An 18,033-nucleotide genomic window follows, 5' to 3' on the forward strand; every position below is an offset into this window, starting at 1 on the left:
GCTCCACCAGCTGATGCCACAAATTCCCCTCAAACATTCAGATGCAATTCCGATGTTTTGAATGAAAATGCGTGTCAGACGTTCGGTTTAGATAAACATGGCAGTCTAAGACTGAGAATCGTGTCAGTTTTTCCACACATCTTCAGTTGTCCTTCCACAATTCACTGCTGTCACTTATAAACAGAGGCGACCTCGAGCTCATCGATACACTCTCACCCACCTGTCAATCAATCACGCGTATGGAAACATATCTGCTGCAACCACTTTCTAAATGACCTCGGGCAGGTTACATTGCGAATCTTCCATTGATTGTTGTAAAAAAAATAATCTAATCTAATGCACTACCTGAATGAAAAACTCACAAGATGAAATCTGACACCGAAAACAAAATGTCAGCCCGTCTTGCCCTTTTAACCAATCACCTGCCGTTGTTGCTTGTGTTTACCGCAGTGCTCTCCGCCCTTCATCCAATCGGAACCGCGCGTCTTGTGCTCGAGCTCGGCGAGCTGGCCAATTGTCTTGGATTGAAGGCAGGACCGCAGGAGTTTCCCCGCCTGTGATTGGTTCTTCACGCTCCTGCGCGACTCTCCCGCATCTGATCCGCCTAACGGGAAGTCGAGACGGCTGCTGCAGCTTTCATTGAAAAGTACTGCGAAAGGCGAGACTGCGACGCGTCACTGTCTTCGGTAAGGGTTGCAAATATATGGCTACGAGTGTACTCGTGAAAGATGAAAGTGAAGGGGCTCTTTAAGTGCATGGGTTGCACAGTAGTTAGTGAATGTGGTGCCGGGGCTCGTGCCTCAGTCACGGGACCACAGCAGGAAGGAGTGATGGAGGCTGAGGCCTCTCTGCTCGCTGCTCTCCTCTGTGTCGTTGTCTCTCACGTTAACAGGAATATACCGGTTTGTTTGGTGCCGCGGTGTTGTCTTACCGCCGTCACCCTTCCGTACAAAAGGGGGAGCCGTGCCACCTATCTCATGAAAGCTGCGGTGTCGTGTGTCAGCGTCTCCCGTCGTGAGCTGATGCTCCGGCAGATGTTTTAGTCAACACGGTTCCCGATATCACATTTAGGATAATATATGTCAGAAATGGTGAGTGCATTTTCGCCTATGATTTTAGTACATCCCGTGAAAGAGGGTCATGTGAGAGGTGCCCAGGAATGACGTCTCACGGGAGCCACCTACTGTTTCCGGTCACTTTATCGTTTCATTCTAATCCTTCCTTCTTTCTTTTTAATGTGTATACACGGTGAATATGTTCAGATGTTTCTTCCATTCTATTCTATAGTGATCTTAGTGAACAGTATAGTAGCATGATTTCATTTTATTTAATTTATTTAGTATGTTTTTAGTTATATATATAGTATTGTCTTTATTTCTTTACAGTGGAACCTCGGATCTTGACCACAATCCGTTCCAGACGTCAAAATCTGAATCGTTTTTTTCCCATTACAATGAATGGAAATTGAAACAATGCGTTCCAAGCCTTAAAACAGGCTTTTGTAGGAGTGAATGTAGAGCGTCTGCTGCAGGTGCGCTGTTCCTCTATGTGTGTGGCCGCTGCATGTGGGAGAGGTTGCCGAGTGAGTGACGTCTCTCCAGAAGTGAAGAGGTGCCCGGTGCGTGTCCAGCTCTGAATGTGCGCTTCTGTGCAGTTTGGCTGTGACAAAGTCATAAACCAAGTCACACTCTGTCCCAGACTGGCCTCATCCCTGTCCCAGCTCCAGCCCACAACAGGACATCAAACCCTGGAGTGAGCGCTCCAGCACCTCCCCTGTGACACTCTACCACGGTCCAGTGTGGAGACAGGAAAGGTTTTACACCTCAATATGAAGAAAAAACAGCCAGTAAATGGAGCTAACGGGACACGTCTGCATACAGAGGCTGCGTTATACACAATAACAAAGTGCGTAGTGGGTCAGCTGATCGGTCCGCGCACATTGTTTTTTCCAGCTTTTTTCGGGGCCGTTCGAGTTCTGGATTTTCGTTCAAAATCCAAAGCAAAAAAATCTCAAAATTTTTGTTCGAATTGTGGGAAGTTTGAAAACCGAGGTAACGCTGTATTCCTTTTTTTATCTTGAGTGGGAGTTTTTGTAAGGATAAGCAAGTTCCCCCCAGATAAATAAAGTAAGTTCCTCTTCTGTTCTAGCCTCCAGCCAAAATGATCCACAGCCTCTTCCTGGTGAATGCGTCCGGGGACATCTTCCTGGAGAAGCACTGGAAAAGCGTGGTGAGTCGCTCAGTCTGCGACTACTTCTTCGAGGCTCAGGAGCGAGCAACCGAGCCAGAGAACGTGCCACCTGTCATCTCCACGCCGCACCACTACCTCATCAATGTCCTCAGACATCGCATCTTCTTCGTGGCCGTCATCCAGAGTGAGGTCCCTCCGCTGTTTGTCATCGAGTTTCTGCATCGGGTCGTGGACACCTTCCAGGTATGTCATGAACGTTACCTTTCTGTCCCTGCGGTTTGCTCTGTCATCTCACCGTGTTGCCGTTTTCAGGACTATTTTGGTGTGTGTACTGAGGCCGCCATCAAGGACAATGTGGTCGTGGTCTATGAACTGCTGGAGGAGATGCTGGACAACGGCTTCCCTCTTGCGACAGAGTCCAACATCCTCAAAGAGCTCATCAAGCCCCCCACCATCCTCCGCACAATGGTCAACACCATCACAGGTTCGCACTGTCATGTCTGTGTGTTCATTACTTATTTTATTCAACTGTACCAGGAATGTGTTGCATCTGCATGTTACAAGCACCACATACTGGAATTCCTCCTGTATTCATAATCTAATTTTATGTGGTTAATTCCCATCCCATTGGTTTAGTAGCGGCTTCTGAGGCGTTGAGGTGAAAAAGCTTTCTCTAACCACAATAGAAATCCAAACACTGAAGCCCTTCTTAGTTCTGCAGTCGCGAGGGTTGCTTTAAAAGCAATTCAGATCCAGTTACCGGAGAAAAACTCTCTCATGATATTAAGCAATGTGACTTGGTTATATTCAGTCACATTTGAATTTCCACAGAGCCAGATGGAGGCAACAGCAAATTCACTGATTCTTGTGTGTTCTGTGAGACAAACGGAGTAATGTAACGTTTTAGAGCAGGGGTTCCTCACCTTTTTGATCTCGGGGGCCAATCTTTCCCAGAACAAATGGACCCGGGGCCCATTCAAGCAATAGAACTGATTCATGACTCTTGATCTCACAACCATATTTAATCTACTTAGACGTAAACAAACCAAAACCTTGTGAAATGAGATGAAACCATGTGATCTTGGCAAAGATATTTGTCATCGAAAAGTCCAACCAGCAGCAGAAGCGGGTGCAAGTCATAAGTTTAGTCAAGAAAAAAAAGAGAAAAAATACACTTGATGCAAACTGTTAGAAAAACATAAAAATAATGTATTTTGTTTAAACTCCATAGAAGATATAAGTGGAGGGTGATGCCATAAAATGTTCTAATTAATTTTCAAAACAGGTTTAAGTTGCTTTTGTGAACAGTTTTTACTGTTGGGGACAACGACATCACTTTCTTTATCATTTTTTTCTTTTCAAGAACTTCGCCATAGTTGGTAACTATCACAGATTTGCAGCTGTCGAGTCAATTCAGTGACTCACTACTGCCACCATATGTGGCGAATGTATCAGAACTGAGCGTCTCACGGCCCAGAGGTGTAATACAAAACAACTTTTAGCGGTCCCATGGTTAAGAATCACTGTTTTAGAGGACACTGTGGGTGCTGTATTTAGGGAGTAGCCCAAAGGAAATTACATTTTTGACCTCATGGCAGTAGACTTGGTAGTCAAGATCACCTAAACTGAGACCACGAAACCACCAGGACTTGTGGGTGTCCTGAGCCACACTGGACAAGGAAATAAAAATAAGTTTCATGCTGGGTTTAATCCTAATTTCAGGTTTTGTGTTACTTGCATGTCAACACCGATCTATGAACTGAACCAATGAGTGAAAACAACAACAATGACTAAATTCCATTTCCCCCTCAGTCATGCGTGTAGTGTAGCAACACTGACATTGCATTTATCTGCAATATGCTCGATGGAATACGTTTGGTTAGGAAACACATATCATGGCAGCAACTAAGTGAGAGGATGGTGCTGTTGTAGAAGCAGCAACACATTCATGTTCTATTTATAAATTATTAATTCATGTCTCTTTTTATCCAGACTGGTTTGGTGTGTACCTCCACTTCTTTTCAAACGAGAACTTTGTGTCTTTCTCTTCTTTAAGTTAAAGACTTTTGTCTGTGGATTGTAGCTGCCATATCTGTCGTCTTCTTCACCAGTGGCCTGTAACTTGGATGATCTCAGTGTCTGGCAGAGCTCTGTTGTGAGAGCCGGACTGGCTTAGTTGTGTCGGCAGCCATGTTGAAACCAGATCGTGGTGGTGTCACCGGAGACGCAACTCAATACGATGTTGATCTCTGTAGCTCCAGAGAGGATGAACAGCACATTTTGTTGCAATCCTGACTGGTTCTTTGTCGTCAGCTGATGTCCTGAGTGCAAGAGGGCTTTTTGTGGTGAAGCCTGTCCCGTGCTACACACGAGAGCCACGGCAGATTTGAACCTCTGTGCTGGGAGAAGAGCGGAGAAGCCCGGGGCCAGTGAGAACAATCCAGCTGAAGAGGCCGCAGTGCTGACCACCACTCCACCGTGCTGCCAAATATTCCATCGAACTCCTTATCACCTGCTTTCAGAAGCTCCTACTGCTACTATCCTACTACTTCAAAGTTACTGTCCTTCACAGGAAGCACCAACGTCGGCGAGCAGCTGCCGACCGGTCAGCTGTCTGTGGTACCGTGGCGCCGGACTGGGGTCAAATACACCAACAACGAGGCGTATTTTGACGTGGTCGAGGAGATCGACGCCATCATTGATAAGTCTGGTGCGTTGCTTATTCTGATAACGTCACAAATGGATCAAGTCAAAAACGTGTGTTGTTCCTCAAGGGTCAACCATCACGGCAGAAATTCAGGGAGTCATCGATGCCTGTGTGAAACTGACCGGCATGCCTGATCTCACCCTGTCCTTCATGGTACAGTGCTGCTGTTTCACACGTTTTTATATGACGGACGATCTTATCTTGTCTTATCTTAATGCTTCCTGCAGAATCCTAGATTACTAGACGATGTCAGCTTCCACCCGTGTGTTCGGTTCAAGCGCTGGGAAGCGGAGAGGATCCTGTCCTTCATCCCCCCGGATGGAAACTTCCGTCTGCTCTCCTACCACGTCAGCTCTCAGAAGTCGGTGTCTCATAAGGGCTTTTCACACTGCAGGTTCTGTCTTGGGTGGCTTGAGTCCGATTCGCCGCCCTGCTGTGCAGCCTCGCACCTCTGCGCCTCAGTCGATGTCCCTTTTTTCCTGCTCAGCTGGCAGTGCTGTGTGCAAAGTAGTTGGTTTGTGACCCACCATGAAGCACGTCTCAAGGAAGTTGCGCTCCTCAGTGTTCAGGGAGTTTGAGAAGTTGTTTTTGGACGATGTTGTCCGCCCAGACAGCGATCAGACCCTTTACTGCCCGGCATCTATCATGTTTGTGTGGAGTCGCGCTGTACACGTAGTTTCCGGCATCTAGGGTCGAGAAGCTAACCACCCACTGAGCGTCTCGAGACAGAACTGGTAGTGTGAAAGTGCCCATAGTGACGACTGATGCAGTGCATGAGCAGACTGTCATGTGCTTGTGTGTTCGTCTCTTCTCCAGCCTGGTTGCCATCCCTGTGTACGTGAAACACAACATCACCTTCCGTGAGGGGAGTTCCCAGGGCCGCTTTGACTTGACCCTGGGCCCCAAACAGACCATGGGCAAGGCAGTGGAGTCCGTGCTAGTCAGCAGCCAGCTGCCCAGAGGAGTGCTCAACGCGAACCTCAACCCCTCCCAGGGAACCTACACCTTTGACCCCGTCACTAAGGTAGCCGCAGACAAATGCCCCGCCGGCTTCCCTTTGATCTAACACTGCCGTCCCAATTTTCAGTTGTTGTCGTGGGATGTCGGAAAGATCAACCCTCAGAAGCTTCCAAGCTTAAAGGGCACCATGAGTCTCCAGGCTGGAGCGTCCAAGCCTGACGAGAATCCCACCATCAACATCCAGTTCAAGATTCAGCAGATGGCCATTTCAGGTGCGTGCTTTGGGATTTGACTCTCTTGCTTTGAATGTAAATAGCTGGGTGAAACTCACTGTTGTCAATGCTGAGCTCCAGTCTCGGGCAGTCATGACTTGTTGGAAGGTCAGAAACACTCGAAGGAGAACGTTGGACTGTTTGATGTGAGTCTGTGAGCTTGTAGCCAAGGGAGCGTTGGATCTGGGCGTCGCAACTGCGTGAACTATGTTCACTCAAACATATTCATTTAGAACTCGTGTTTTTCCAATACATTCTGGGTAATATTTTGTGTTTGTCCACCCCCTTGTGTGTGGGTCAAGTGTTCTCATATCACGTAGACTTATTTGCTGTGTTCTTGCATTAATAATTGTCTTCTTAAAAAAAAATACTATGGAATATTTTTTACTGATTTATATCAGCAAGAATTTTATATAAATTAAATATCTCATAAATAAATGAAAATATAAATATATAAAAATATAAATAATATCTCTCTCTCTCTCTCTCTGTATATATATGTATATATATATATATATATATATATATATATCAAATAGCGTATCATATCATGTGTAAGTATGAGATGATCGAGCGCTATCGCCAGTCTGTGAGCAGGACCGTGAGTCACCACTAGATGTCGACAAAGGTCAACCATTGTCTACGACCTGAATTTTGTTATTAAATTACCGAACACTTGCGATTTTAGTTAACGGTGAAAACATATAGATTATTGAAGTGACCCAATCAGTTCAGTAAATAATAATAATAACAATGCTTGAAAGGTGTAAACCAGTGATGGTGTTGTAAAGTAGTGTCACATGTACTGGGTGTCACCCGTGTGGAGAATGAGTCCAAATGCAGTACCAACTGTTGCGCGTCTGTCTCCGCCCACAGGACTGAAGGTCAATCGGCTGGACATGTACGGCGAGAAGTACAAGCCTTTCAAAGGCATCAAGTACATGACCAAAGCTGGCAAGTTCCAGGTGCGGACATGAGGAGCCTGCGTGGGACGACCCCTGGCGTGTTGTGTTGGTGTGACTGGATCTTGGAGCATTCCTTATTTATAAAATCTGGACATCGAGGGCAGAGCTAACAGGCCCAAACACTCGTCGTCCTCTGCAGAGAAATAGGCAGAGCTGTCAAATCCATCCCTCAACTGCCCGAGGACAGTGATGTTCGGGCCCCTCTGAAGCCACTCCCACTCAAGTGTTAGTAAATCTACGTGACCAAAGTCAGTCCAGGACACATCCGGCAGATTTTATTATCATGGTGTGAAAGTCCCTTTTATTGTGGTCCTGGTTCGTCGGTATCATTTCAAGTGCTATTTTTAACCCCCCTCTATTTTAGGATTATTTTCAACTTTGCGTCAGATTCCGTCTGCGGCGAGGAATTTTAGCACTGAAGCCGTCCGAGTTTCTTACACCTGTGCTGGTCCCCCAAATTTCAATGAATCAAAATGTCTGTCCATTTTTTTTGTTTTTGATAAATTATTTTCAAGTTGTCTGTGTGTGTAAGACAGTGGCACCTGGTTCTTTTAGTTTTCCTCAGCATCCATGTTGAAAGACTGTCATTAAGAAAGCGCCTTCCGTGCAAACGTCGCCATGGCAACGGAAACACTGAGTGGATTCTGATACATACACGTCGGTTGTCGCGTGCTGGAACCTTCCCACCGTCATATTCCGAACTCCCGCGGTGGCCACAGCAGCGGGTGGGTTGAATGTGGAAAAGTGCTGTACTTTTGCTGTTGTTCCTTATTAAACAGCCTCCAATGGAGCGTTGATGTATAAATAAAGATGTGACGTGTTCAAAACTGGGTCGCTCTAGTCATCACTGTAGCAGAATGGTGTGAGTGGGAAAAGACAACAGCGGGCAGGAGAGAGAAGTTGACAAGTGTGAGATGCTGGAGGTCTGGATTTGAGCTTTGAAAATGGCGCTTATCTGGAGACACGCCCACCTGCCTTCTGACTGCTGACTTTGGAAGACGCTCAAAGCCTAGAGCGCCACCTATCACCTTCAATGGCAGAGCTACTGAGACTGGTGGGGTCTAGAAGGAAGTAGAGATTTAACAGTAGGAGTGGAGTTCTTGAGCCTCTTCTTCACTGACCTCAGTGAAATGATGGACTTGATCGGGGTTGCCAAAAATAGGCTTTGTTTTATTTTATTTTACTTTATCTAAGTCAGTTGCCGACTGGTTCATGAGTGGATTTGTTGTGACGCCGTGGCTCTCTTAGCTCAACCTGTAGTCAGACTATAACCAGCTGAGGCTGTGAGACCATCGTGACCCAACAGGTCCAAAGTTTGGGTCAAATTTAAGTTTAACTCCTCACAAGTGTTTACAACAATGTACATATATTTTTCACTGCTACTTACAGCGCCATGTTTTCCTCAAACCAAGGAGCAACATATGCAAAAGTTCCTTACATCATTTGCCACGTTGTTTGATCAAGTTAATCTGGGTTTTATTTGTCCAGATGCCGCCGTGGCTCATGCATGTATGTGATAACTTGACTGGAGTTGAGCTCACAGAGTTTCAGCAGGACCAAGAAGTGATCCATGAATGTGTTTCCAGTTGTGTTTCTTCTCCAACATTCAAACTAACAACCAAACTTTGGACGGAGAAGGAGCCAGACGACAGAGGACTTTATCGGAATATGTTTTATAGAAGTTTTATAAAGTATTCATATTGCTGAATACTGCCAGAGTTGGGGGCCCCAGGCTTCTAAACACCTGTGTGTCCCCGGCATCCCTGAAGGAGCCAGTGCCCAGGGGCCTCTGCTCTAAAAGCAGACTCCACTCCATAATTTACTGATGGCTTTAACCCTTGAAAAGACCCTCTCCTCTCTCTCTCTCTCTCTCTGTCTGTCCACACCCCTCCTCCCTCTCTCTCTCTCTCTCCACCACTCAGTCATGACACCAGCACACTTTTCCTCCACCACATCTGGGTGCCTGATTGCGCCTCAACTTTGGCAAAGCAGTGGCTCATTTGCAAGAATTTCCACCGTTTTAAACCCGCAATATTGATGGCGCTTGAGGACAGTGGCGTGCTCACTTAGAGGTAAGTTTCCATCACTTTTCTTGGCCATGCACTCGTGCGTCGTCACGCTTCATAGATGCCATGCGTTATTCCGCGTCAAAGACAAAGTTCCTGCCTGTGCTTCTCTGAGCACAAGTGCGTCCCAAGTCACTGGCTTCAGGTGAACACGCGCGGACTGAAGTGGTGGATCGTCCGCGTGTGTTCGCACCAGGGAAAGTGCGGGTTTTGTCACCCGCAGCAATTCGCCCCGTGTCCTCCTTAATGGACGTGGACTGTGAAGATAACAGCGGCTGCGTCTTCGCGTCAAATCGTGGGTTTCCAACTGATTCAGGGGTTCGCGGTTGCTGGTGCACCACGTGGGTCCCAATCATGATCGCGTGCACGCGATGGTGGCGGCAGAAAATGAAACAACGTTTTATCATCCTTACTTTTGCTATTACTGTGAAATATAAATATAACTACACACCTTGTTGTAGTTGTTATTGTCAATATTGAGGGGAAGAAATATCAAGAGGAAACCAAAACACTCCTTGCAAGAAACTTCAGCTGTCAAAGATTTATTTTATAAAGCAAACACAAATGTAGTAAACTATTTCCGAAGGAAAGCATGTTGTACTTGTTTTATATAGTCTGTTTTTGATAATGACAATGTAGTTATAGTGCAACTAGTCCCTTGGTTCCAGCGGTGGAAACAGAATGGAACTTAATGTGTGTGGCTACATGCTAAGTAGTTTCCAACTGAAAGTTTTAACTCACATTATTTTACTTTAAAACAGTCTACAAGCTGAATAATTCAAGAGACTGTGTCTCATCTGTCATATACTTTATGATAAGGCTTCATGAAACGTAGATAACTGACTAAATATCTAAACAAAGTTAAGAGTGACAGGTGCGTCCACATATTTATATACACAGATGTTAAATTAAAAGTTATTTGAGTAACAATTGGACAGGTCACATGGAATTCATATGTCTCTTTCGTCACTCGGCAAATTTAAATATAGAGGGGGAAAAACACGCCATGTATTTAACAGGTGTTTCGTGAAAGTATTTCACCACATTGATTTTAAATCTACTTCTGTCAAAGAGGGTTTGGCTACAGTGAGCGCAGACAGAAGCTGAAAAGAACTGACTTTCCTCAGAACAATCCACTTTTATTGACGGTTGACTGGAGTGTGTGAGCACCAGACAAAGAGGACGGTCCCTGGCATCAGCTTTTCAACCCCCTCCTTTCACCCAGTCGGACAGAAGCTCTGCCCACGCGGGGTCGGCCATTAACAGTTTCTTTCCGGGTCATGCAGACCACGGGAGGCTGAAGGCTCCTTCTTGGATTTACTGGAGCCAGAGTAACGTTATAAAGATCCGCGATCATTTATTTGTTGGTGGGAAAGTTGTGAAACCGACACTATGAAACGATGAAAACGTTGAGAAGAATGAACTGAAGACATGCCTTATAACACTGTTATTATCGAGGCTTCTTCATCCTCTCATTGTTGATCCTTGAAATCCCATCTCTTGTGGTCATCGCCTGAACCGCAGAAGCCGCTCCGATCCTTCCAGCTCACCTCTACCTGAGGCAGTGATGTCATAAGGGTCTCCATGAGCAGGAGCAGGATGTCTTGTGGAAGGCACTGGAGGAGAACAAGTACCAGATTCTCCTCTCGCCACGGCTCTCATTAAAAGAAGCTAGTTGAGATGTTGAAATGTGTCCGAAGTGAAAAAGAGAGTTTTTCAGCGGCTGACCTTTTCCGTCCCTCTGCAGATCCACGTGGACCGGAAACACATCATGAGCGTGCAGGTGCTGCTGTCCACCCCAAATCTTCAGTGGCCCGTGGCTCCGCAGGTGGTCTGACATGCCCTCCAAAGTCATCCATTATCTCCCCAAACCTTATCTTCACCGAGGACTCTGACTAGACGATGGACTGTCAACTCACTTGCCGTCGGGTTCTGGTGAATAGTTGATGACTCAGCCAGCGCGAGCTCTGACCCTTCAGCGCCACTGCCTTTGATCTACCTCTGACTCGGGATGCTGAGGCCCAGGGCTGGTCCGGGGCCACCCTCCCCGGACGTGTATGACTTTCCTGAAGACGTAGTCATGTCTCAGGTGCCCACCAAGCCCAGATTACCTCTGGAGAAGACCTCCCCTCTCAGCAAGTATATCGAGACTGAGCACCAGCAAGGAGGACTCTTTTCTCTAGCTGCCGTGTCGCTGGACACCGCCGCAGACTTCCAGAAGAAAAGGAGGAAGAAATGCGGGGTTTGCACCCCGTGCTTGCGCAGGGAGAACTGCGGTACCTGTGCAAACTGCCTGAATCGGAAGACCGGGAAACAGATCTGCAAGCTGCGGAAATGTGAGGCGCTGAAGAAGCGACAGAATGACTGTGAGGTGAGTAAAAGCCACACACTTCTGCTCGCGATACAATACACATCACGATATTCAGCCATCAACGTGGTTTGATGCAATGTGACACACCTGCATAATATTCTGAAGGATTCTAGGGAGACGCTGATGTGTAGGGAACTTGTGTCAACAAGTCCCAGTGCTGTCCACCACGCTTTGCTCCGAGTCGTGTCGTAACTTCTTGACTCCCTGAGTCAAAGGAGTGGTGAGGTTTGAGACATGTTCAGAGGTTCGGTATGCTGCTTTTTTGTGCTGTCATATTCGCCGCCATGGTGTTGTATCCCTCCGCTTCGGCAGTTTAACAACAGTCTTCCCTCACCTCAAATAACGACACTTTCGGAGAAGAAAAAACATCGGTTTATATCGGGAAATCCTTAAACTCATCCAGCCCTAATGGTCACACGTATCATGAAGGAAAGCCACGTTTGAGGTTCAGGTTTTATTCTTTAGAAGACGCACTTCATTACTTCAGCACATCTGACAAATACAAGAGGTTTATTTAAAAACTAGTGGAAAAAAAGCCACAAGGACCTGACTCTCGTGTTCCTTTAGTGACATTTAGAACAGACGTGTGTGAGTCATTTGCAATTTATGGTGAGTTGCGTTGTGTGGTTGGAATATGATGAACTTACATGACGTGGTGCGAGAGTCCATTCATTCATTGTGACTTCATGGATACAAAAAGGTCCTCACAGGGTTATAGAACTGTGCAATTCATTGGGTCAGAATTCCACGTTTCTTTGGAGCCTTTTTAGTTTATGCACACTACCACTAACTACCGAACCAACTAACTACTAGCTACTACCGATGTAATCGATGAAAAGGACCATCCTCAACCTGAGCTGTGTTCCGGAGTCTGAGATTGGGCGACACAACACACGTGGCAGGAAGTCACCACCTTTGAAAGGTGATCAGATTGGCTGAATCCACGGAGAAACACACATGAAATATACACAACACCATGTCGCTGACGCCACAGCGGCTGGTGAAGCTACCTTCGGTGACACCACCTGCTACACCAGGAGTCACACAACTCCGACACTAGCAACACAAATACCAGCAAACCAGACTCCAGATTTGGTGGCTTTAAACCAAAACTCACTGATCGATGCGGCACATTCTGCAGAACCAAACCCATTAGCGTTGCGTGCTATTCTGAAGCAGCAGCTACACTTCATCCCTCTGGTTTGTCAATGAATAACTACAGTCCGGCTGTACCAAGAAAAGCCCTCCGTATTGACGTGTGATGTAATGGTTCACATTGGTCCCCATTAGTGACCAGCATCATTATTTAATGGGGCATAACCCCAATACGCCATCACACATCCATCAAAGAGAATGAATGATTCGTATTCCTCCACATCTATCGGCAGCTGTCCGTGCAGACCAGTGAGAGCTGGTGATTCCACCACATCCTCTGTCCAGCACCCTACAAATCCCACCGCCACCCGACACATCGCGCCTTATATCCAGTGCATGTGCCCTAGTCATGTGCTTCCTACTGTTCCCAAGTCCCCTAGTCATGTGCTTCCTACTGTTCCCAAGTCCCCTATCCTCACTTTAGACTGGGGAGCACCATTTAGCTAGGTACCAAGTAATTACTTGTTTATTTACAGCTATTACTCGGTAATTATGGTGTTGTTTACAGTGAATTTTCATTGTCAAATCTGGTCGGTCTTAACAAGACACTAATCCATATTTATTACTGGTTAATAACTGGCTAATATGTTGCAAATACACATTAAAAAGTCGTTTTTTGAGGGTATAAAATGTTCCCTAATCTAAAAGGTGGCAATTTTTTCATTAAAAAAACTATGATTATTGTCTAGAAAAGCAATTTTTGACATCACAAGTAATGTGTCGATATCAGTAATGATGGCTCTGCAGTGTCACACCCGCCGCAGCCTCATGTTGGCTGGGTATTGTTAGCGGCGTGAGCAGGACTGTGGCTGCACAGGAGCAACAGAGAATTCCAGTTGTAGGCTGTGCTTTGTCCTTTGACCTTTAAGGCTTCTCTTGTGGGTGGGGGTTAACCTCAGGCTATTTTGTGTTTGTGCGCGTGGGCGTGAGTGTGTGCAGTGTGTGTGTGTGTGAGGCTCTTATGTGTTTCAAACGTACGCCGCGGTCTTTAAAAGACGGGGGATGGGTGGAGCAGTCGGAGAGAGGGACGGGAGGATGATGAAGTCAACGGTCAGCCGAGGAGGAGGAGGAGGAGGAGGAGAGGCAGGAAGCGCTGAGCTGCAGCAGGGTGATCACTGCTTCTAACTGCCCCTCCAAGGGCTCGCAGACACAGTAAAACAACATGATGACTAGACTCTTTAATGAGGCTGTAGACTGTCTGGGTTTGTGCGGACGCTTTTAGAGAATTAAGACACAAAGAATTTAGTGGAGCCTCGCAGCAAGAAGGTCGCGGGTTCGAGTACAGCTGGAGGGAGCTGTGGGTTCCAACCTTTCTGCCGTCAGTTCATGCAGTATGTGCTCCATATGTTTCCTCCCACAGTGCAAAAAGAGTTGTGTTTATTTGTCTAGATGCACCATGTGACCCGTACAGCGTGTCACCCACCTCTCGCCGTGAACATGAACACATAAATGTATCTGGAAAGTTATGGAGCACTTGCTCTCAGTTTGAGATATTCAAGAAAAGACTTCAGACCCACACGCACACCTTTGTATCACTCTCCTTGTGGGGACCTCTCAATGCCATAACCCTTTCCCCAGCCTCTCCCCCTACACCTAACCATCCAAAACACATGGCTCACCTGAACCAGGACTCTGAACCAAACTGAAACCCACTTATAAAGACCAAATTATTTTGTCATTTTCAGCCTCAAATTGAGGCTTCATTTTGTTTGAAGGATTAAAGCATTTTTGTACTCAAAATATGACATATATATATATATATATATATATATATATATATATATATATATATATATATATATATATATATATATATATATATATATATATATATATATATAAAACCTGTCACCTGCTTTTCTCCCCGTCTGTCAGGAATTATTATTATTATTATTATAGCTTTCAGCCAAAGATGAACAAACTGAGCTGCTGATATTCCAGGACTCAGCACTTTTCTTTTTGACTAGGGCAAGTGGAGGCTGCTGTTTAGCCACAAACAGGAAGTCACAGTTTCCATCAGCACAGCTCAGACCTGCGGTGTCCTGTCGGCTCTTTCACAGCACCTCAGGGTCACATAGGTGGAGTAACAACAGGAGGGTCCGAGCCTTTTATGACAGGGTGTAATGGACCTCAAATCACAGCAGAAACTTCAGGAGGACCAGGCAGACCTTTAGCGTTATTTCAGCTGTGACTCCTCCAGTGAAGTCAGTGTGAGAATAGGTTTTAATGAATGGCAACTAAGAACAAAATAAATGCAAAATTCATGTAACGTGTCATTTGAACAGTAGTTAAGGCATGGCTTTAATCTTTTTAAAAGAAGTGCCATTTCTCGCTGCCAAAAACCCTCTTCCTGAACTGTTCCTGGGCTCCGCCTCGCTCCCATTTTCCAGCCCTGCTGGAGGTGACGTGTAACTGCGCCCTGCTACTTCCACGCTCGCCTGACCTTCTCCCAAAAAATGCTGACCAGAGCAAAACAATGTACATCACTGTTGGTTTTATTCTGGCACCACAACCTCTCTGCTGCCACGCCATGCTCTTCTAGTTCTAAACACTGTGTCTATTTACAGTAACATTCAAAAATGTAAATCTCATTTGGAAATTCTATTTATTTTCCACTTAACTTTGAATGTATAATCTCAAATTTGGTCAAACGTTTGCCTTTCATCCTACATTTTGGGGGAATTACTGCTAAAAGAAGTATTTCATGAGTCCAACCTCAGTCCTTCCCCTCAGCTCAGATAGTTTTACTCCACAGACAGTTCAGATCCAGAATATTTCAGCACCTTTCTGCTGTGAAAATGTCCGCTCCTCTTCCACTCTGAACTACCTCAAACACCACTCTATATTTCACCCAGACGAAGGTTCGTGAAGCAGCTTCTAAACCCTTCTTGAGACGCACCACTGTTGGCTTTACTTATCATTGTACCAATGTCCCAAATGAGGACTTGCTACACAGCGAAATGAAACTCTACGGACCCGTCACAGTGACCAGTTTGGCCTTTTTTTTCCATCAGAAATCATGATGAACAGTGTCAAAGAACTGCAATGGAGTGAACAGTTGAGCAGCCTGCTTCCGTCCACTCTGCACAGTATGGATCTTAAAAGTGATGGATCACTGAATATGGGGGTAAAGCGGAAACAGAAATGGCAGGAGCTCCACTGCACCGTTTATATTGCTCTGTCAGTGAGCAGATTTTTTTCTTCCTCAGCTGCTGTGGGACGTTCTCAAGCCCGACAGCAGGTGGTGTCACCAGATTACAGAGCCGAGCCTTGCTGTGGGGCCGTTTGAGAACCGACTGGTTCATGGCACTCGTCCTGTAAACACAACACACCCTCTCCAGATCTGACTCTTGATCAAATATGAAAGGTGTGTGAGACTGTGTGGACCGGTGGAATCAGTGTCAGATGAGCTTCGCTCGCAGCAGAACTGGTCCGACCAGTCCGTCCGCACAGACTGGGATGTTTACCTCATGTCACGCAAAGGTCTTGCTTCCGAAAGGAACCGCTGCTTGTACATGAAGTTGGCTGAGGAATAAAATAAAAATATACTGATCAGTTTGGGACGATGAAGAAAGTGTAGCTTCCATTCTAGGAGGAGAAGAGCTTAATAGATGATGTATCATCATGAGGCTGCTCTAGAATTCTATCTTATTTTATACATTTTACAAGAAACAAACCCCTAATTTTACATTGCAGCCATCTGTCCTGCTTTTCATGCAGTGCAGAGTGAACCAGGTCATTGAGTAATGTGGCCCTTGTGACGAGGGGTGGTGCTGTGACCTCTTGAGTCCGAAGCGACGCTCTGAAACCGCTATGTTGCACTTGGTCCAGGCCAGAATCAGCGCAGCAGAAAACTTCAGCAGGGTCGACCGGACGTAAAGTCACAAGTATCGCAGCAGAAATTGAGGTTAGCTAAACGGCTACATGCTGTCCAAGCGATTCCCTCCATCATTCATGACAAAAAGACATTCTCTCTACAGCATGACTTCACTCTATAAAGAGCCCAAAAAAATTCAAAAGTGTGAATCGTTTCTCCTTGAAATGAAGTGCACCTCCAAACCCTGGTCCTATTGAAGAGCATTGCTTCAGTTTAATGTGAAAATCACCGTGTGACCGAGAGATCCAGCACAGTTTAGTCCAGTTTATTCACTGATATGGCAGCGTGGTGAGCAACCAAACGGACAGGGCTTCTCACAAAGCTCCATCCCAGTGCGCTTCATTTGAAATATTAATAAGGTGATGATGGAAGCGGCTGAGGTCTGGAAAGTTCCTGTAGTTGGTAGGTGACAAGGCTGTGGAGCGGGCGGCGGTCAGGGACAGGCAGAGGCGGCTCATGTTCCGGAAACAGAAGCCAGCGGTTCAGGTGATTCAGTGCTGCAGAAGAGGACACCCGGACTCCTGTTTTACTGAAAGAAAGGTGCTGCTCTGGGGTCCAGTACCATGTTGGTGGGGTGTCAGCCAATCGAGAGGGAGTGAGATTTACTCGGACTGGACAATATTCCCACAAGGGATTCCTTCCCATGACGCAGGCCTCAACGCTCAGTGGAGGCAGCAATGTGACTGAGGCAACTTGCTCCAGCTGAAGGGACCACTGCCGCCTCTGCACACCTTTGGGGTGGGATATGGCTTGACATCCATTGTTCCTCTCCGCAACTACGGAAACCACCGTCGAGGTTTCCACTCACCGATCAATATCCCTCCCCTGCTGTCAACCCCCTCGAGTGCCCTCCGACCTTTGTTGGGATGCAATAGCGGAGCGCCTTATTGCCCGGCAACCACATCCTCCACTTTCTCCCACGTGTCCTGTTGAGAGGAGCGTGACTTGATCCAGCAGCTGGGCAGCATCACCGTCCTTCAGATGCTCTTCTCTCCGCTCATCTTCCTAACAAACGGAGTGGACCGGATCATGGGAAGTGGTTTAAGTCAGGAAAATACCAACGGAAATAGTGATATTTTAGAAAAATCCATTTATAACGTCCGTCGTCTGCTTTACTGGTGAGCGTACAGTGCGCAAATATTGAAAGTAATCTGGGTGTAGATTTGGTTTCCACTGTTTGACCAGCCACGTTCCGTCACCGCCACAACTGCCCTTTTGACCTGTAACCCTGGTGCTTGAGGCCACGCGGCGACGCTTGTGTACAGCTTAGCGCCAATGCTCAGGCGTAAACATTGCTGAGCTACACATTCATTCAGCCAGGCACGTGACCGGCCTGACGTCAGAGCCGGGGATCTCCTGTGCCATACGAGAGAGTGAGACAGACACTACAACTGCTGTGTCACAGTGTGGCTGCCTTGACTCACCACACCACAGCCAAGCGCTCTCATTCTCTTCGCTCTGCATCTGCTT

At 46.4% G+C, this 18,033-nt stretch overlaps 1 protein-coding gene across 1 annotated transcript; it reads left to right on the forward strand.

The window, feature by feature from the left end:
- Nucleotides 1-581: 581 nt before the first annotated feature.
- ap3m2 (adaptor related protein complex 3 subunit mu 2) lies at nucleotides 582-7,919 on the forward strand. Its single transcript, XM_053870451.1, has 9 exons — nucleotides 582-686; nucleotides 2,149-2,433; nucleotides 2,503-2,674; nucleotides 4,763-4,900; nucleotides 4,965-5,050; nucleotides 5,125-5,258; nucleotides 5,714-5,921; nucleotides 5,985-6,129; nucleotides 7,006-7,919. Exons 2-9 carry the CDS (start codon nucleotides 2,161-2,163, stop codon nucleotides 7,104-7,106), a joined length of 1,257 nt encoding a protein of 418 aa, XP_053726426.1. The 5' UTR covers nucleotides 582-686; nucleotides 2,149-2,160; the 3' UTR covers nucleotides 7,107-7,919.
- Nucleotides 7,920-18,033: the final 10,114 nt, after the last annotated feature.

The sequence above is a fragment of the Synchiropus splendidus genome, chromosome 7 (genome assembly GCF_027744825.2).
Source record: "Synchiropus splendidus isolate RoL2022-P1 chromosome 7, RoL_Sspl_1.0, whole genome shotgun sequence".
NCBI lineage: Eukaryota > Metazoa > Chordata > Actinopteri > Syngnathiformes > Callionymidae > Synchiropus > Synchiropus splendidus.